This window comes from Necator americanus, chromosome V, assembly GCF_031761385.1.
Source record: "Necator americanus strain Aroian chromosome V, whole genome shotgun sequence".
Classification (NCBI taxonomy): Eukaryota; Metazoa; Nematoda; class Chromadorea; order Rhabditida; family Ancylostomatidae; genus Necator; species Necator americanus.
This window is the reverse complement of record NC_087375.1, coordinates 25,893,432-25,914,463: the sequence shown is the minus strand read 5'-3', so window position 1 is coordinate 25,914,463 and position 21,032 is coordinate 25,893,432. Positions and strand designations below refer to the sequence as shown.

At 39.1% G+C, this 21,032-nt stretch overlaps 2 protein-coding genes across 3 annotated transcripts; one reads left to right on the top strand and one right to left on the bottom strand.

Annotated features, from left to right (window-relative positions):
- Positions 1 to 379: 379 nt before the first annotated feature.
- On the bottom strand, positions 380 to 15,117 carry RB195_015217 (uncharacterized protein; the record flags this gene model as incomplete). Of its 2 annotated transcripts, XM_013452039.2 has the most annotated exons (9): positions 380 to 476; positions 534 to 617; positions 2,675 to 2,847; positions 7,363 to 7,447; positions 7,499 to 7,593; positions 11,146 to 11,313; positions 11,382 to 11,476; positions 11,816 to 11,929; positions 15,030 to 15,117. In XM_013452039.2, 9 exons carry the CDS (start codon positions 15,115 to 15,117, stop codon positions 380 to 382), a joined length of 999 nt encoding a protein of 332 aa, XP_013307493.2. The 2 variants fall into 2 exon arrangements, with proteins under 2 accessions (XP_013307493.2, XP_064061706.1); XM_064205825.1 differs by lacking the exons at positions 380 to 476; positions 534 to 617; positions 2,675 to 2,847; ... (2 more) ...; positions 11,816 to 11,929; positions 15,030 to 15,117 and adding an exon at positions 9,706 to 9,816 and having other exon boundaries at positions 11,382 to 11,432.
- Positions 1,466 to 5,892, top strand: RB195_015218 (uncharacterized protein; the record flags this gene model as incomplete). Its single annotated transcript, XM_064205826.1, has 2 exons — positions 1,466 to 1,521; positions 5,709 to 5,892. The coding sequence occupies 2 exons, from the start codon at positions 1,466 to 1,468 to the stop codon at positions 5,890 to 5,892; spliced, it is 240 nt and encodes a 79-aa protein (XP_064061707.1).
- Positions 15,118 to 21,032: the final 5,915 nt, after the last annotated feature.

The window sequence follows — 21,032 nt, the reverse complement described above, 5'->3', positions numbered from 1 at the left end:
ATGTTAATTACTCAGCAGGTAAACCGCTCGTATGCGCTGTATCGAAAATTTAAACAAAAATGTAACTAAGTTGCGTTTAGCTCCTAATTTTCACTTTAAACTTTTTCCGTACTGATCTGCTTCTTAAAAGCTGTTTTAATTAATTATTTTTGACACTTAAATGACATTTTAAATTCGGGCATAGTGCCCAATTTCGAAGTAGCCAAGTTTCTATTTTTCCAGGTATGATAATCTCAATTTCAATGCGAGTAACTACATATATCCACTTATAAGTAAGAAACAATGAATATTCAATGAATGAATAATGAACAATGAATACAATAACAATGAGCAATGAACAATGAATATTCCAGAAGGTCAATATTGGATCCAAATATTCTTAACGTTGATTCTCTTCAGTAATAGTACGAACACTATGTAATATTTTATGTGAATCATGTCGCGGAACGATAGTTACGATACCAACTTCCGACAAACTGGAGTAAAAGTATCATTCATAAGATGACATTAAAAAAATACATTGAAAAACTAACTGTGATCTGACGCAGGAAATAAAGTGCTTCCGGAACTGATCGTGAAATATGAAGTTCATAAGAGTATTCGCGATAGAAAGGAAACTGAAAGTGTTTGCCGTTAAATAGTGCTGATGGATTTTCGAATACCTCTCTAAATTGCTCTCTAAATTTCATTCTAAAAAGATGGTAATGATGAAAATTCTCCTTGAAGTTAATCATAGTAGGGTCAAAACGACATGGAGCGCGTACGCAATTGCGTACGCGGATTCTCTCGAGGCGCTTCGATGTGGCGTACCGGCTAGAAGTACGTTGAAACCCCTGCTGGCACCACCCATCGCTGCAATTTGCGACGGTTCCCCCTCGGTTCCAACTGCTGCCTCCACCACGTACGCAAATGCACCGCAGCTACACTCGTGATTCATGTCGTTTTTACCCGACTATATCTCTCACTTTGTCCGAATACTGCATGCAATAAAAACGCGATGTGTATATGTCCTGCGCGTTTGTTCAGGTTGCAATTCGCTTAAATTTAGACAGAAGTGGATCTAATTATGCCTACAAAGCTTACATTGTGCAGAACCTAAGAAATTTTTGGACGTATTGATTCGCTAATCGACCACATCGATTTGATTGATACTTGCCTGCTTTCGGTTTACAGACAGCTCAAATCTCTCAACTGAGGTGTTAGCATGTTCTGATTACGAATATGGCAATGATTTTGAGCAAAGCTATGGATTTATTCATTTTTCTTCTATGCATTCACTTTCTAAAACTTACGTTTATTTAACTCGGAATTAACATATATTAGATGCGAATATGATAGCCATTTTGAAAATACTAATTCTTCCTGTTCATTTGTCTTCTGCACTCGCCTGACAGCTCGCGTTGACTACGGGACACGAGAGGTGTCTGATGACATCATTGCTCTTCAAAAGTTATAACTAGGGCACATGGATAGCGGCCAGATCCCGACAAAAGGATTCTACACATTATCGCCCGTCTTTGAGTTAGTATTGACTTTACTACTTTATCATTCTTTCTTTTTTCTCATCCCAGCTATCTTCTTTTATTTGTCCTAAAGTGATGCGGTTTGTCAGATTAAGTCTCGTCTCCGCCATCGGACAAACAGCTGTACAAGCTTGAATTAGGTTATGAAAAAACTTGGAACGTACATGATAACGATAATCCCCATTTCCATTATTTTTGAAAGCTGCAGTGTTTTCAAAAAAAAAACTTCACATACTTAATTTGAAGCTACTGGATGCATTTCCTACCGGTAGATTACAAACGTGAGATCACCTCACACACAATTCCACTGGACATATCTGATTCTCAAAAACAATTAAGTAGCTCGTGAATTATATCCTAGCCGGTGATGCAACGTATGATTACCGGTATAGTAGGGTCAGAACGACATGAAACACGGTGCAGTTTCGTGAGCGGTCACGCTCGAAGCAATGCGGTGGAGCGCCGCGGTTATTATCAAGAGAGGACCTTTGCTAGAACCATTCCTCGTTGCAGTTTGCAATTTTCCTATCTCGATTCGACCGCTTTCTTACACTTAGAGTGCTAACGCAACTGCACTGTACTTCATTTCTTTTTGACTCCACTTTAAGCAGAGTCAGCTACTTAGATAGCAACGAAGGCGAATCTCTCTAGGATACGCTGACTGCTCGAGGCAGGACATGCTCAAAAACCTGCCGGATCCATTTTTACACACACCCCCAACTATCAGCGTGAATCAGTGGCGTCATGTGGGATTCTAAGGTGGTAGATGATGTACATGAAGGTGTATAAGACATTGTCCATAAGTTGGCATCAATAAAATTGACACTAAAGTCAAGTTTGAAAAAGCGTTAGGTGATTGTTAACTGTGCATACAAGCAACATTTTTGTCGAATCTTAATCACAGTATTATCACTATGTGTTATCACCTTTATCTGGAAACTAATAAACGCTGGGACGCGGACGCATTGCTCTGTCGTGGCGCAAAAAGCTCCTGTAAACCTCCATACAGGACTTTCGTGCCACATGATGATGTTCTCTTTACGTAGCAATTAGCAGCAGTGTGTCACAATGAAAAGAAAATTATATAATTTTTTGCAGTCGAATTTTCGTTAGTTACTTGCATATCGTGTAGTAAAATACGAATCTCTTACCCGGGTGCTGCATAAGTTATAGCGATAATGACATCGCTAAACTCAATGGAAGTCCACAACTTAAATATCATTACGATGGATGGCTGAAGCATTAGAAGCGTGGATGATGCTGATATCGCCATCCAAAGTCCTAAATCATGGTTCTTCCCCACTACATCAGCATTGGCGAGCCTCTGAAACATGTAAATAAATACATGTGTAAAGTCGATCAAACAGGTGGATCTAACTTTTGGTGCATGAGTAAGCGACTGCGTTGAAACTCTATACCTTAGGAAAAAACGCGCGGTCAGTCTAAAACTAAATAATAACTGTGCTGCGAAGATACGCAGATAAGATAAGTCACATGTGAGCATTGGAGAACCGTGTAACTTAGAAACAGTGGCTTGCACTACAAGTCCATTTTGTTCTTAACAAGTATTGGGTTGGTGCAAAAATAATTCGCGTTTTCACACATTCACTTCGAAACGCTATAACTCGCCTCAAAATCAACTCTATCAGTCGAAATGAAAACCATTACTGTCTATGCATCTTTGCGCAAAGCACAAGTTTGATTACGCCTGCTACGTAAAAATTAGAACTTTTGGAGTCCACGAATCTCCGGAAGTCGTTTTCAGCATTACCTTGGTTTTGGAAGATCTTACCTCCTAGGCAGATGTGTAGAAGTTTGTAAAAGTGATAGTGTTGTGAAACGTCTGGCGCATGTGGTGGGTGAGGCAGAGTCTCGTAGCCTAACTCGTTCAAATGTGTCAAATGGCCGGGCATTGTCGTATAGGAGAATCGTACTCTTTCTGTTCACTAACGCCGGGAGAAGAAGTTGGAGATTCCGGTGCATTTCGTCTAGTTCTTTGCACTACTTCTCTGTGGTGACGGTCTCACCAGGTTTCATGATGCTGTATATCTGTACGACACCACGACAAAGTCGCCATGGTCTTCGGGTGCATTTCTAGCTTCGAGAAGTTCTTGTGAGTTACACTCTTGTCCATCCATTGAGCAGGAGGCTCCCTGTTGTAGTAAATGATACATTTATTATTGTACGTAACAATACGGTCGAAAAGTGAATCGCTCTTGTTGCGTAACAGGAGTTGAGCAGATCTCTCAGCGGTTTCTTTGCTACTTGCTCAGTTCATGGTGCCCCCAATTATTCATCTATTTTACCTTTTCAATTTTTTTCGAATGATGAACTACTGTTGAATAGTCAACGCCTAGTTTTTGAGCAACATCTCGCGTTGTTTTTAGCTGATCATCTTCGATGATTGTGTCCAGCAGATGGTCAACTTCAAAAGGCGGCCGCTATGCTCCTTATCTCATATCACCACAATGAAACCTCTGGAGCTGACGCCGTCAGGAGAGGAGGAAACATTCGGTGGTGCTTCCTTCCCTCCAAACAGCGTTAATATTCCGAGCTGTATACGGCCAAAGGAGCGGATGTAGTGTAGCGGTTAGAGGTTCCGCTTCCTGCACGATCGATCGGAGGTTCAAATCCGTCCTAGTGCTCACCAAGCCTTTCATCCTTTCGGGGTCGATAAATTGGTACCAGACTTGTCTGGAAGGATAAGAACATTGACTTGACACATCGACTAGTGACCGCAAGTCATTGTATAGGCCAGTTACACGTTCGTGAACCTCAAACGATTCTGAATTGAAGTGAACGTGGGCGCGCATCCCAAGCGGATTGATTAACACCAGAAACTTTGCCTTTTATACTTTATACGGCTATACGCTGTACGGCTTCTAATATTATAGATGAGCATAACCGGAAAAAAATTTGTCGTGAACATAAGGGAAGGAAAAACGCGCATTATTTCTGCAGCAACCTACTATTACGTTCATAACATTGACTTGGAGCGGGTGTGCTGCTGCCGGTTAGAGGTCTTTCGTATCCACACGATAGAGGGTTTGAAAAAAAACGCCGTGAAAACCAAACCTTTCATCCTTCCAGGGTCGATAAATTGGGACCAGACTTGTATGAAAGAATAAAAGCACTGACTTGATCATCTGCTGACCAAGTCATTGTATAGGGCACCACGCGTTCCAAAACCTCAAATATTACGAATTCCACTAAAACGCGTTGGTACAACCCAAGTGGATTGATACGTCAGTGACTTTATTTCTATCTTCTTTACATTGACCTTTGCACTATGTTTAAAATCTTATTTTTAATGATTAGTTGTGTCATGTCGTGAATGCTGCTCATCTTCCTTAGTCTATGCTCCTTCCCTGTGTGACATATAGTATATTCAAACGACATCCAGCATAATGTAGTTGGTTGCGCTCAAAGCTGTGCAGGAGAGCTCTTTCCACCGCCGCTGCTTACGCAACTGTCCTGTTCTTCCTACACTTACACTACACTCAGCCTCTTTCCTCTGTGAAATTTATGGACTACACAATGACTTTCTGGAGCCAGTCAATCTAACCGTTATATTTCGCTTTGATTTGGCGGCAAATGAAACTAACTTCTCTATTCTTAACCGGAGCTTTGACGACTGTGATCTCAACCTGATAGAATTTGCTACAGAATAGTTCTTCCCGTATACACAGAACATAGAACACAGAAAAACAAGGTACAAAAGATAGAACCACAAAAAACAAAGAAAGAAGAGCGTCAAAGTCACAAAGCACATAGTTTGAACAGCTGTCACGTCAAGTTTAGTTAAAACTCGAACACAGTGGCTGTCAACTCACTGTTTTCACTGCACCAGACAATTCTGATTTTGGGCCATTTCTTGTTGGTCTAATGAAGTCAGTAACCGTTACAGTGGATTTTTAAACCAATGAAAGTATCCAACTAATAGTTGAAAGAAAGTGGGTGTTTCATATAAGTTCCTAGCAAACAGGGATTGCTCGGCGGGAAAACAAAATTCTTGTTTCACATAGTTGTTGTTCTACTTTTGCTGCCATTGATTCTATTTGTTTGGGCTTTCAAAAAAGTACTTTTAAAGAACTTTGAAGTGGAGTAGTACCTTTCTGGTCGCAGTTCCCTTCATGTCTAGTAGCACGCAATAATTCCAAATGAATTTGTTGAAAAGCTGTTAAGACTTTATGGACCGCTTCATGGCCGTGGCGACTGCATGCGTTGCTTTTCACCCACGTGGATCCGTATGCCTACTCCTTGCAGATCATTCGATGTGAATTGCTGCGAAGAAAAGACGGGAAGAGTTTGGATTAACACCACAGATAACGTTTTCAAATTGTGCCTGTATAGTGATAATAAATGCTGATTTAAAATAAACTTTAAATTTTTTAGAAATGATGCAGCACTGATGCATTTACCACAAGGTGCAGTCTTTCATCAATGTTTTCGTTTCTATAGGAAGAGCAAAATAAAAGCCTTGCTATCAACAAAACTACTTTAATTCTGTGGCAAACGTTTACTAAAAGCTCCTACATCTAACGGTTTTAATCCCCAAGGCCTGCAAAGCACAAAAAACCATAAGGACTCTGAAAGTGTAAGCCGGACATTCAATCTTTTGTTTATAAAATATTTATTTATTTTTCTTTTATCTATTTCTTCAATTTATTTATTTACAATTTACAAAAATGTTGCCATGTCCTGCCTATCAGTGATGTTCCGAAGCGAATTATAGTACTTATTTCGCCCCTATGTAAGTGTATGTATATGTATATGTATATGTATATGTAACTATATCAAAATTCTGGAAAAGGACAAGAGGTTCTACCTTTTTACGTTACTCAAATCTTTCTATCTTTCTCACCGAACAACTGAAGGCTTTATTTATAATATGATGGCTGTTTAATTACACCGGCTGCTTCCGAACGCGAATGATCCCCCTATATTTCAAGCACATTTGAAAGTAGCATATCAAAAACTTGACGATTCTTAGGATCGCTCCGCGAATAGATAGGGATAGGGGCGGGTGCGAGCATGATAATTTTTCATTCTGTTTAGTTATCTAGAAAGAGGTGTGAGGAATAGCCTTCGTTGCACCTATGCCTCTTACGATGTAAATTCTTATGAGATGGAACCATTAGGAAATTCCAACCATTTCGTCTAACGTTCGCAATCCAACTAACACAACTCAAATGAGCAGAAGAATCTACACAGATCGCCCAAGATGCTTTGCGGATTGCAACCGTTCTACTATCCCTAATAAGTTACATCGATGAGGAAGCGGATACAACCAAAGTTGTTTCACACCTTTCTTCCTCGACAGCTAGGAGAACTGAGCATCACGGTCATTTTGACTACGCCTCTGTCCCTGTTCTTTCTTTTGAAAATCTCATATTTCAAATTCCGTGCTACGAAGCCCTCAAACACGAAATATTGCTAGCCACTCCTCCTTTACATGGATAAAGTAAGTTAATAGGAGGTTTTTAGTTCTTGCACTACAAATTTCATTGACAGAGCATTGTTCTTCCAAGACATTTTCAAATCACAAAAAACTGTCCCTTTTGATAGTCAGCGAAGAGAAATAATTCTTTGTTCTCTTTGTTGCAGTGTTAAAGTGCATATGAAGCGTTGATATTAAAGTTACAAGATGCTGCTACGGCACTTCTTTCTCAAGAATAAAAATAAGTCCAGCGCAAAATAAACGAAATGGAATGAGCCTACTCTCAACGTGAAGGATGAGATACATTCACCATTTCATGATAGCGATTTGAAAACCTCAACTTTTTTAGTGAGTGTGCAGTGCTTGAATTCACCAAGCGTATTTCTTTAACATACATACCCTGCTGATCTTCCACGCTGCAACAAACGACATGAACGATGCGAAATAAGCAACCACAACGATGACAAAATGGAAGGTGGAGTACCTAAAGTATAAACACAATTTGCTATTTCAAAAAAAAAGCCTATGAGGTTACCAATGTGCTGTACTATCAATGATGAAGCAATAGCGTGAACTGACAGTTCGTTCTCCTTCGTAGTACACCGAAAGATATGCAACCAGAATGGAAATCTAAGAGGAACGAAAGTCATTGATCAGTTCATGTGTGGTATTGAAACGAATCTATTTATAAGAATATTGAGCTAACGTGTTCAAGACAAAATTCTTAATAAATTCTTCCTCTAACGGCTGTTAATACGACGAGCAACTTGGACAGATTGTCAGTCAGCAGATTCTTAGTGCGAACGATTGTAAGAGGGACCAAAAATAAGGGTTCACGTCGAAATTGCGCTGATTTAAGAACATTGTTGACCTTGCTTTGTACAAAAGAGTATTTAACAGGTTTTTAAGCATCTTGAAAGACTTGATTGAAATATAAAGTTTCTACGACACTTAAAACGGATAAAGTCACTGGCGTATCGATTCCCTTGGGATGCGTCAACGCGGCTTACTGCGATTCGTAATCGTTGAGGTTTTGGAACGCGCGTTGTCCTATACAATGACTTGCGGGGGCCAGCCTATGATTAGCTCAGTGTTCTTACCCTCCCTGAAAAGTCTGGTACCAATTTGTCGACCCCAAAGGTATGAAGGGCTTGCTTGGTACTAGTTCTATTTCGAAGTATCAACCATGTAACCACTGCGGACCTCTAACCGACTTCGCTACACCTTTCCCTAGTCATTCATTCAAGAATGATTCTACAGAATAGGCGACTTCGGTTATTGCACATTAGCATGAGAAAATCAATTTTATCGATAAGCTTTATTTTTGTAGGGCGTAGGCGAGCCGAATATGAGTCGTTATCGACGAAGGGAGGTTCTACAGAGAAGACCACACCTACAAAGTCATTGTTCGTGATTTGAACGCCAGTATTAGCCCCAGAAGAACGCCTGAGGGTTTTTCACATGAGGACCTGTGTCCTGCAATGGAACGAGCAGGGGAAGATTTCGGATTTTATCACAGCAGCAAAAATCATTCGTTAAAAACCACAAATTCAAAAGCAATCTACTCTACGCTGGACCTGGAACCGCTTGGTGGAGGGTGTTATAACGAAATAGACCACATCATCGTTGGTAGAAGATTTCTCCTAATGATGTCGCTGTTGTATCAATGTTCTACACAGGATCGGACCACCGTCCCCTTCAAGGAAGATTTCTCTTTACCTGGAGAGAGATAAAGGCCGACAAGTTAGATTGATAAGGAAAATGATTGGTATGCTGAATTCCGTCACAAATGCGCGAGTACGGGAGAGTTTTAAAACCACTAAGAGGCGCCTTTGCCCAAAAACTCCGCGCTAGCGTAGAGCTGCAGAAGCAGCTAGCAACCAAGAGCTCACGCTTTAGCTCGTAAGGCATTGCAGAGAGGCGATAAAAGAAACCGTCAAAAAGGGAAGAGCAGTAGTGTTGGCTGGAGCTGCAGAGGTGAGAAAGAGCGATCGTTAAGCGAGGCTTCGGAATCGCAAGGTGATGACTGCTCTCCCGAACACATACAACAGTCATTGCATCAAAAAGAAGAATGGAAATTATCCACAACTTCTACTCTGATCTTTTTGAGAGAAATGTCCATCCATATCCAGCCATACCTCTTCACCATCTGAGGACAGATACTCATTTAATCTCTGAGATCTTTCCGTCCGAGGTGCAACGTGGTATCAGGCCGGTAAGCAAACGTATTCTCGACAGGGTAAGATCTGATCAACTGAAGAATCTTCCGCCAGTTCCTATCAACACTCTGGTGAAGCTCTTTACACCTGTAGGAACGCATAATTCCTAGACAATTCTTGTAGAAGGAGAAGGACCCACAAAACGTGGGCAAATGAAGACTTACCAAGTATTAGAGGAAGAGCAGCCAGGCGAGCAAGCGGAGCTGAATGAAGGATTCAAAACGATAGAACACATTTACACTCTTTCAAGACTCATCGATGTATCACAAGAGTACAGGATGGCGCTTTTCTTATCCTTCATCGACTTGAAAAAGGCCTTTAACTCAATTGAGATGGAAGCGATCATGGAAACCGATCACGGAGAGTAGCGACGCCTTAGACAACCAACGCCCCTATCTAGTATTTACAGGTGATTTCATATACAATACATATACATCCTCACCTGTAATATTCACTGTCACTCTCGAGAATGGAATGCGAAAGCTGGAATGGAGAAATGAGTTAAAGTTTATCGTCGGCACCTTCATTTAGCCTCGCTGATGACATCGTTCTCACAACATCTACCATCAGTCAAGCAGAACAAAAGCTGACCGAACTCGACAAACCATGTGGATACATCAATCTTCAGCTGAATCTACAGAAGATGATATTCAAGAAACGAATGAGTCTTCATTTACGCTCAACAAAACCAAATCCGAAGACACCAAGTACATTTATTTGGGTCGGGAGATGATTATAAAAATTAACCTACCTCGAAGCTGGGCAGAAGGAGATGGGTAAAGCATATAAGAGCATCGAGTGTATAGTGAAGAGGATTAGGAACATCTAGCTCCGTTCTCACCACCGTTCTTCTTGCCTAGATGTCCCCCTCGGTATGCTAGACGTTTCGCAAGCAGGAAGGAAATGCGATCAACGCGATAGAACGCTTAATCGAAAGGATGATTCTGGGAGTACCTTGCAACGCAGAAGTGAGGGAGAGGATTTGCAGTTCCATCTTACGTCAGCGATCGAAGATTAGAGACAAAGAAAAACAAAGGAAAACCAAATAAGATAGGCTGGACACATGCGTTGAAACGACATCCGATGAGTCAAAACCACGAACGATTAAGCTCCAGCTCTTCTTAAATGCACTACAGGAGGATCATCGACCCAATCGTCATAATTCCTCGAAAAGTCTTTTGAAATAAAAATTTGATGCATTAAGTGTCTCTTGCGAAAAAAGAAACCACTGGTCGATCCTCCGATCAGAACGAATGACGCCCGCTCGAGGAAATCGACAAACAACGCGAGTGAAGATGATCAAGTTGATATGATCCTTCACAATTTATGATTTTTTACAATAACAGTTTTTTTTCACTCACTTTAGATTAGATTGTCTGTTCGAATTCCAGATTCTGCCGTTGACTCCCCACTTCCTGAGATGTAAACTGCGCGTTTAGGTCTTATATTTTGCAAAAACGAGTTTTTTGAAGCTTGCTTTTTAGTAGAAATACGCATTGCTTTCATGCGCTCTTCCCATAAAACGTCGGAATGTTGAGAACATATCTTACGTGAGCATATTATATTGTTCTCCAAACCACTTTTAAAGTTTAAGGGTCTTAAAAAACCTTTCCTAAATCTGTGTATCTTCGTACTTGTTGCTGCTGGATCTCATTAAAGTTATTGGTAGCTGAATTAACATCTTTTTTTAATTATATTATATTACTACATTATCATATTCCCTCAGACGTTGCTATCAAGCCATAGCGGTGCAGCTTGGCTCTTTGTTCATGTTAATGAGCCAAAACATTTTCTTTTAACTCCGATTAAGTTAGCGATTTGAAAGTATATTGCTTCTTCGACAAGCGTGATAGAACAATTCATTATTACATTAACTTATTAGTTTACCCTCTATTACACAGACGTTTTCTCCGCCTTCATCGAAATATTATTGAACGTTTTGAAAAGCAGAGAGGAAACATACCGATCCCATTAGGGGAACAAGGAGCAGTAGCAAAAGCTTCTGTTTTTGATGGAAGAACATTCTGTACTTCATGGGTCGAAGTACAGCCAAAAATCGTTCGTATGAAGTTAAAATCATTGTGTATGCAGGTAGTTCCCTACCGATTATCATTGCGTGTGGCCAAAATTTCTGCAAATCATATGCATACACAAAACCACTGTTTTGCCGGCAATAAAAAAGATAGCTACGGTATCAACCTCCGTGAAACACTCGGTCACAGTAGCGCTTGTGAATAAAGTGCCTCGCATAAGTTCTCCTCTACGTCCGAATCCAACAAGAATGTAACTGATAGCTGAAATGTGTTAAATTAGTGTCACTGGCGAGAAGAAATACATCGAATTCGAGTACCCTCCACTTACTGGAATATATTCATATTCGATGTATTTCTTTTCGTTTGCATTTCATGATGTTTGAATGTGCTACTTAATGAAATCCAATTCTGCAGTAATGGTCTGACTTTAGGTATCTGAATAAATTTCCAAAAAATTCCGACTAACTACCTATTTGAAATGCTGAATATTTAGAATTTCAGAACATTTGACTTAAATATTCTCAGAGCTTAATGAATTTCCACACAGTCGAATTATCCAAACCTTCGCTGAGACCACACTAGATTAATTTCTAAATTTACCACCGATTAGTTCTCCAACATTCACAGCAGCGAGATATACAAATTTCTTCCTGAGCAATCTGCTTGAAAATATTACGATGAGATTGACGATGTTGCATGCAGCCGAGGTGAACCCTGAATGTCCTTTCTATGAACCTCTTATGCAAACGTACTATGTAGACTTAGGGATTTTCTTACAATGCTCATACAAACACTAAAATTTAGAAAATAGATTTTTCGTTGAGTGACTATGAATCTAATATGATTCAGATATAAAATTCCGTCAGACCAATTAGTTTTCTCTTATTCTTAAGATAATACTGCGTCCGAAGCACCGCACACACTTGGTTGAACATATCTGGCACCGACTATCTTGATAACCACGTTGTACAATCAAAACCTAAGAGCATTAAAGGCATCACTCCACGAATCTGAGGTGGTGCAGATTTCAGGTGGAGTACTCCTATACGGGATGGGAGACTACGGAGAGGGAGGTGATTCCGTCCATTTCCTGCTAATTGCCGTAAAAAACGGCCCGGAAGATGCGGCGCCGCACAAGACTGGCGCGCTCCAATCGAACCTCTTGTACAAAATGGTGCGCCAAAACAAATGAAGCCGTATCTTCCGGGCCGTTTTTTACGGCAATTAGAAAGAAATGGACGGAATCACTCCCCTCTCCGTAGTCTCCCATCCCGTATACGAATACTCCACCTGAAATCTGCACCACCTCAGATTCGTGGGGTGATGCCTTTAACTCAAAAAAGGATTGGGGTATTACGACTTTCATGAAGGTCTACTCCATTCACATCATTTTAAATCACTTTAAAGGAAATAAGAATTTTTTTAGAGCTGTCAATACGAAATTTAATGTCAAAAAAGGACTGAAATCAACATACCAACACTAGCTCAACCATTTTGAGAAATATGTAGGTGTGTATGTATGTTAAATAATAATAGTAATATAATAATACTATAACGTAATACTGCATATAGAATAGGAAGAATATGTATGCGTATGTGTACATAGAATAGGAAGATATTGTATATAGAATAGAAAGGGTTGCGTGTGGGGGAATCTTAGCTCATAAAGTGTTACGAAATGTTATAATTGATACAACTCATTTTTTCAGATTTCTAACAGAAATCCAGGGTGGTTATAAAGTCGTAGCAGATATTTCCTTTTCGTGCCATACATTTGCACTTTATTTCAAACTCATTTTCATCATGTTCCCCATTCTTTTGCTCCCTAATCTTTGCTATCGTGTAACTAATGCTCCTTTTACCACCTGAATGTGTTTTGATACGCAAGCTCGCATCCTTTCAGTTTCTCCAAGATAAATGACATTGCACGTAATGCGACATCCCGACATACGCTTCCTATCGTAGTATCTATCTACCATGTCACTTGATGCTGTCATTCAGGATGCTTTCCAAAGCAATATAATCTTGCAACTATTCTTGCAAAAGAACCCTGTGTATCGCAGCAGTCAAGGAATCGACGAGACGACAGGAAGACGAGGATGCGCAGAGGATCTCTACTTCAAGTGGGATTTTCGTTCTTTCGGAGTTAGAGATTGGTCGCTATATTTCAACCCCGTCTAAACGTTCAAACTAGCTATCTTATTATAGCTGTAGCTTCAGCTAGTTGTTGTGATTCCTCGCATTCTCTATCTCCGGTGGACATTATTAGAATGTTGCCGAAGTTTGGCAAAAAGAGAATGGCTTATATATAGCATCAGAATCAGATTGAGAGCACTGATAAAGACGAGGTTGTCAAAATGTCAATCTAAGTAATAAGGTTTTGCCAAAACCTCGTTGACACAACAAGAAGACATAAATCCACTTCACAGTGCCGAGATTTTAAGTTAGGATGACTTGGAAATCATTAAAGACTGTACTTCTGTGTATCTAGCCAATTCTACTGCTATTTGAGGAGCTCCTGTAAGTGTTCAACGTAGTAACCAGGCTTTCGTTACCAGAGGTCTGAAGGAAGTTTATCATTTGCCATCTTTGTTTTAGAGGGATCGAGCTCATCGCAACATCACTATTTCGACAGCGCTCTCGAGCCTAACATGGTAACACTTAGAAAAGAGAATAAACAACTACTTTACATGTATTTATACATACCCATTTCACAAATACACGTACATTTCTTCTATGATTCATAAAATCACTGACGTATCTATCCACTTGGGAAGCGCCAGCGCGTTTTGGTGCACTTCGCAACCGTTCAGGTTCTGGAACGCGTGTTGGCCTAAACAATGACTTGCGGAGGCCAATCGATGATAAAGACAGTCTTTTTATCTCTCTGGACAATGTATCCTACGATCTGTTACCTATTTATACCGGAAGGACGAAAGGCTTGGTTGGCGCTAGAGCTGTTTCGAACCATCGACCATGTGGTCACAGAGGATCTCTAATCGCCTGCTACGCGCACCTGCGCAACCACCGCGTGTGGAATCACCTGATTCTGTACAACAGTACGTATTCTCTAGTCACATTGCCACGTGCAGTGTGACTGGGAAATATGTATTGTTGCGCAGAATCACTAGCGGTGGCTTAATATTTGATCTACTCTTGCAATATCAAGCTGTAGTTCACATTCAATTCTCCAACTTCTCTCAATCACGAAGAAGTTTTTTGTTTTAAGACTCAGAACATCTTCAATGTCATTCCGGTGAATATTTCTACTTCGTGAGCTAGTAGTAGAAAATACTAGTTATAAACATTTCTACTGTGTGCCACATCTGTTTCATCCTGGAGGTTAAGCCAGCCTATTGATCCTCCTACCAGTTCCTCCAACTTAGATTGCATTCCATGTCTGGCATCGAGTACCGCTCACGCTTTTAGTCCTGCAACGCGAATCGCACAAGCAGAATTTCGATCAGAGCGTGCGATTTGAATCAGCGATTGAACATTTGAACAAGGAAATAGAGTGACATTTTAAGTAGCTGTTTTTTTTTAGCATTTTCACTGGAATTTTGTGGAATGTGCCTTGAGCAGTAGTCGGGATTATTGGTGAAGACTTATTTTTAGCCATATAAATCAAGGAATCATGACAACTGCTTTTCAAACTGCACAGATCACTATCTGTGATTGAAAAACAGTGCATACAGTGCGAGAGGCTGGCCAAATTGGCTCAGATCCTTATTTTGAAAACAAGACTTATTGAGAAAGCAACTCATTAAGATTTAAGTGCTTATCTTTTACAGAAATGTTGTACCAAAACGTTTACCTAAGATTATGTAAAAGGTGCACATGAAAGAAGCATCATCGTATTTGTCTCTGTAGATAAGATCGAGTGTAGAATCTGATGTGCTCATAAACGAAATCGTTCCAGATTTGTATACCTTCGAAAAAGTTAGTACGGTGAATCTGAAACAAGGAAAATAAATAAAGCAAAAAGGTAAGCAGAAATTTCAAATAACTACGAGTTGTCGTAGAATGTATCTAGGCTTTATACATGTGAGTGTATACAAAAAGGATGGTATGAAGTGAACAAAATAACAAAATCAATAGCCATCCATTTCAAAAGATACTTTTAGTGATGTGTCAGCAATTTATAGAAAATGTTGGGCATCTTCAACTCCTATCACATGATTGAGTATTTTTTTTACTTTTTTTTGCTCCGTATACTTCAACACTTTGAAAGATGTCAATACATTTGGATAATGCACACGAATATCATTGTCTCAAGCTCAAGAATTCAAAAACACATTATTAGGCAACAACTATGCAATGCAAGCATATACGTACTGCAACTGCGTGATTGAATCAGATCGAAAGCTCAAGTTAAGCTTGCCAATTCTGTTTATGCTCTGAAAAATTTAAATGTTTCGAGTGACTGCTTGTGGAAAAAATCCATAATAATATTCTCCAACGACAAAGCTGGGTAATTCCTAATAGTCATTGTATTTTTATACATCATATGCATTAAGACGGTTGTGAAAAAGTATTTCACATTTTACGCAGAAATATTAATTTGTGGAAACATCTACCAATATGTATGTCTAAACAATACATTTGAGAATACATCACTGTAACATGACAATTACCAGTTCTCAATTGTTCGCTGTTGGGCAATTTTGGAACAACTTCCAACAGCTGATCCGAAATGTACTGAACTACAGTACATCAAAATTCCAGCGTTGCATAGTTGAGCATAGAACGCAAATGCAAGGAAAATAACTTTGATTTATAAGTCTTTAGCCTAGAGAGAAATCTGCGACGAATGCGATTTGACGATATGGACATTTCTTGTTACTGCCCTCCATTCGCACTAACCTACTAGTTAAAACAGCCTTCTGTTTTTGGTAAAAGATTAACTCGTTCCAAAATCGAGATGGAAATAAAGATGGTAAACAGGCGCAAGGTCGGCCCGATATACTGTAACAGTATCCTGTAAATACATCACAGCTGTTGGATTTGGGCAATTTCACCTCATCTTGAAACTTACAACGCTATGAACTCAACATTCATGCTCATTTGAGAAGAATATGTACTTCACTTTTTTTTGGGAGAAAAGAAAATCTGAATCTAAGAAAGCCGCTGAATTTGCATGAACATGAGAAATAATTATTTGAAGGAGGAATGATCGAAGAGACTGGATCATGTAGAAGCAGCTATTAATATTTAAGTAATCAGGCTGCGGATAATGGATATAAATGGATAAGTCCGCATGAGAGAAAATGAACTAAAATTATCATTTGCATTTTTAACGTACACGTAATACACAAGTGTAGTCATCACATAGATAAGCGAGTTTCTCTAGATTCTCTTGTATCTTTCAACTAACGAATATTAATATTACAGCAACAGCTAAGCCAGTATAGGATCCACAACAGAAAGCGAATACTTGTCAACGTACATTAGCCTATAATTTCCTTTTCATTCCTTCTAGCGAAGGGACCTCATCCAACTTGATTCTTTTAGCGCTGGCGTTCTACTGCTTCACTTATCTATGCGAATAGTTAAGATTTATCAACACCATTAGACGGAGCTGCAAATTTATGGCGCTCTATAAAATATGAATATAGGAAGAAGCTCCGTTTTTTTTATTGCTTTATCAGCATCGCAAAAGCTTGTAAAGAATTGCGCCAAATATTGGAGAAAAAGAAGAGGACTTTAGAAAGTAGACACAACTCAAGGATTTCCTTTCGTTCGCTATTTGACCTTACTATTCTCTTCTATTATTAAATCTATGGCATCCATATTTCGACGCATCAATTGACCTACTTTTCGCTGATTTTAGAACGTCTAGTGAAGGACCATCAAGATGACTGTCCTAACAGTGTTGTTAGTAATGTCGAAAATCACTAGGATAGTCATGGAGAATTTCTAAGCGGCAAGGAAAGACATCTGACAGCATTCGCTCACAGGAACGATACTATGAATACAGCATTCCAAGTGAGGAAGTGCAAACCTTCTTCAAAAGCTCCTCCCCTTGCAAAATAAGAAATAAATCTGTGCAAGTGGATAGGTAATGATAATGATTGAAATGTTAATCATTCCAATAATTCAGACTTCTCATTTTTACTCATCTGTACATGATGTACATAACGTAAACTGATGATGTCACGTATATCTAACCTGAACGGTACTTTCTAGACTACCCGCCATTTAATTTTCTTTGATTTTTCAATTCCGCATTTTGCTGTAAATCTGAGTTCTGCCGCATAAGGTACACACAGTTCATCAAACGAAAAATCTTCCTCTATAGAGAAAAGATTCTATTGAAAGAAATATGAACTGTATAAAGAGAAGGTGAAACAAAAACTAAACTTGAACTGTATAAGCTGCAAAACAATGACAGAATGTGATCCCCTTGGAAGTAAAACCGATATTTCTCGGAAGATTTATGTTTCCATCGTAGGATATATCATGGTGTAAACCAAGGATTTCTAGTAAAGAGTCAATGAAGGTTCAGAAGGATAAGAACAGAATTTGTAGTGTTCACAGGCCGCTACTCAAGACAGCAAAGCCAACATTCTGTTATGCTCTTTGTTTTGGTCCTGCGAAGTCGTCTGGGAGAAAAGGTGGATATATAAGAGTTTTCTTGAGCTCTTAGAATAACTCTTTCTAAAAAATTCCAGTTTCATCAGTACGCCAGATATCTTACAGCTCTTAATGATTTAACATTTTTACTGGAAATTTCTAGGCTAACCGCTATTGTCAGAAATTTAATTTGGTTCAATTATTTATTTATTTACTTATTACGCTCAAAAGCGTGCGAAGAGTAAGAGGCAATGAATGAACACAAGTAAACAATAGAACATCTAGGAATAAGAAAAGAATAGAATGAGAATAAGCAGGGATTAGTCATGCGGACGGTAAAGGCAAGGGTCAATTTAGAAATAAAAAAAACACATAAACTCAAATAATTGGGAACTAAGATTCTCGGAAAATGTGAAAGCGTAGGTAGGCTATAAAAATTAGTGGCTTCCATTCACATCAGCCAGCAAGATGCCCATTTACAAGAATTAGTAGGTCCGGCAAACAGGGATACTGGCTCACTTCGCTCAACCGGTGCTCAATCATACCAGTACTGCACAGGAAAAGTTCAAACAAAAGGTTAAAGGAACTATGTACGTATTAGACTGATTCTTGATTTCAAAAAAAAGTAGAAGCAAATAGGAGAAGAACGTAAGGTTAGAAAGAAGAACCAATCAAGCTACTAGGTACACGAATAGCAAAACAATGCAACACCGAAGAGGAAAGAACAAGACGAAACAAAGGCACCGAAAGGCTAATATAAAGACGAAATCGAAAGAAAGGAAAGAAAATCGAAAGCAAGGAGCAGGTGGTCGAACTTAGGACGCTATACAAACAAGCATTGTTACTTAGGAGGATGAGGAAGACTTCCATCAGGAGGAGCTGAAAAAGGAAAGGCAAGTTTAGGTAATTGTGAAGTTAAAAAGTTGAACTCAATCAATTTCACTCAGCCTTAGTTCAGAAATCCTGCTGCTTTCGGCGTAAATGGGTATGTTTTAGTACACAAAAACAATTCTAACGAAAACTAGCCTCGTGAAGTTTTTTTGGACCTTCTCAATCTTAGTAATGTATTTTTTGGCATAGGGACTCCAGATCTGATAGCAGTACTGTAAATGAGGTAAGACAAAAGTTTTATACAACAAGATAAGGATTTTAGGATCATTGGAACGAATATTGCAAAGGATTGTGAATAGAACTGTGAAAGCTCTCTTTAATATATTGTCAGTGTCAGTGGAAAACTTTATCGAAGAACTGAACAATATAGATCCTAGATCTTTAGTCGTATCCACTTTTTCAACATTTCCCGTTTATTATATAGTTTAGTGGGTTGCCAAGATGCACTATGCAACACTTGCTAGAACTAATTGCGAGACCCCATTTGTATGCCCAGAGAACAGCATTATCCACGATAGACTGTAACTGGGAGCGCATTGCACACCGGTTTTCTGAGCTGTAGATATAATAAATTTTAATATTATCAGCATACAATTGTAATGTGATATTAAGAGGAGCTCTAAGAAAAGTTGCCAAATTTTACAATGGAATTTTTCAGAACATGCATGTCCAAGTTTAACAGTCATGCACCCATTGTTTGGTAACATCTGATCCAAGGTAACATATTACCACGAATCCCAACAGTTTCCATTCATTAACAGTAAGTTCTGATAAAGTTCACATCGACAAAATTTCCTTTGCTTAAAGTAGTGCTTCAGTCATGGGGGAATCAATTGAGCTAGAAGTTGTTGAGGCACGGGGTAGAAAACCATGTTGTTCCCTAGGAATAACAACCCCTTTTGTTCCTCAACATTCTTTCCATAACTTTAAGAGATGCTGATTGAGCGAAAATCAGGTGATAAACCTGAGAAGGGTGTTTTGGGAGTAACTATAGCTTTCTCTCAGAGTCCAGGAACTTCACCAAGTAGCATGAAAACATAGAAGAGGTGAGCTAATGGGTGAGATAAAATTTTGGCGCATTTTTTGGCTTGGCTAGTTGGCAAAACAGAAAAATAAGCTGATCAATCTGATTGACTAGTGGCCTTGGTAAGCCACACTACATTCTTACTGATTGTTGCATAAGGTGGATGAGATCTACACAATTTGCAGCTTCCGCAAGTATTGGTGTTCGGATAATGTTAAGTAACTTCATTTGGGACAATCTTATAGCTCACAGGATGTTATGAACGGCATAAAGTCATTTGTAATAGGAGATTACACATTTTAGTTATCCTCGGCTGGACTCTTGATGGAAACATAAAGTGCTCCTAATATCTCATTGGCGACAGAAAAACTGGAACTTCTGCTGATTGTGAAACTATCTGCTCTGCTCTATATATCATGACTTTTGTTACTGTTTAGTTGAAAAGAAAACCGTTGTGGCTTCTACAATAATGTGAAACTCCGTGCGGATGAGCAACAGAAATGAAGAAATGGAAAGAAATTTCTGAATAAAGATGAAGAATAAAACAGTAATTTAAATTCATGTTAGAACTCAAGAATTTTCAAATTTAATCTGCGTTGCCATCATGAGCAGGTATCAAGCAAAGGATTGGAGAACAGATCAGCACTAACAAAGACCTAAGCATCGAAATGAGAAAAACATATAAAAATACACCTAATAAATACTACACATATGCATACAATACCATATTCTCATCCATCTCAATGATGACACTCGCTGAAACTTGCATCCACGAATTTTTAGCATTCTTTAGAATGAATAACTTTAGGATTCTTACATATATTTGAAAAAAATTGAATATTCCGTGCATGCAAAAGGGAGAAGGAGCCAGGAGTGAGAAAAGCTGGTAGCTGGTTGTAGTGCTTGAGATAGTCTTTTGTCACAAACTTCAAAGTCAGAATCAGTAGTTGGTTGAGCATTGTCACAATCCTTCGCACACAAGAAATCCAATGATTTATGAACCACTTTTTGTGGAACTCATCAGGTTTTCATTTTATGTACAAGGAAAAGCTACTAATAATGCATTATCGTCAAATGTGCAAATAGGTGAGCGTTAGAATAACAACGTATTCTCAATTACCTAGATCTTTCTTGCAGGAAAATAAGGATGAAAAGGAAAAAAGAAAATTTTTCCAGCAAATGGGAAGCAACACCGCAAAAGACCAATGCAAAGAAAATCTAATTTTAACGAGCAAAACATTGCAAGAAGCTCAGCACACAGAAAAGTGTTTGCATCGTTGCCGAAAGACCGCACATACCAATGCTGAGTGGGGAGAATTTTAATTTATT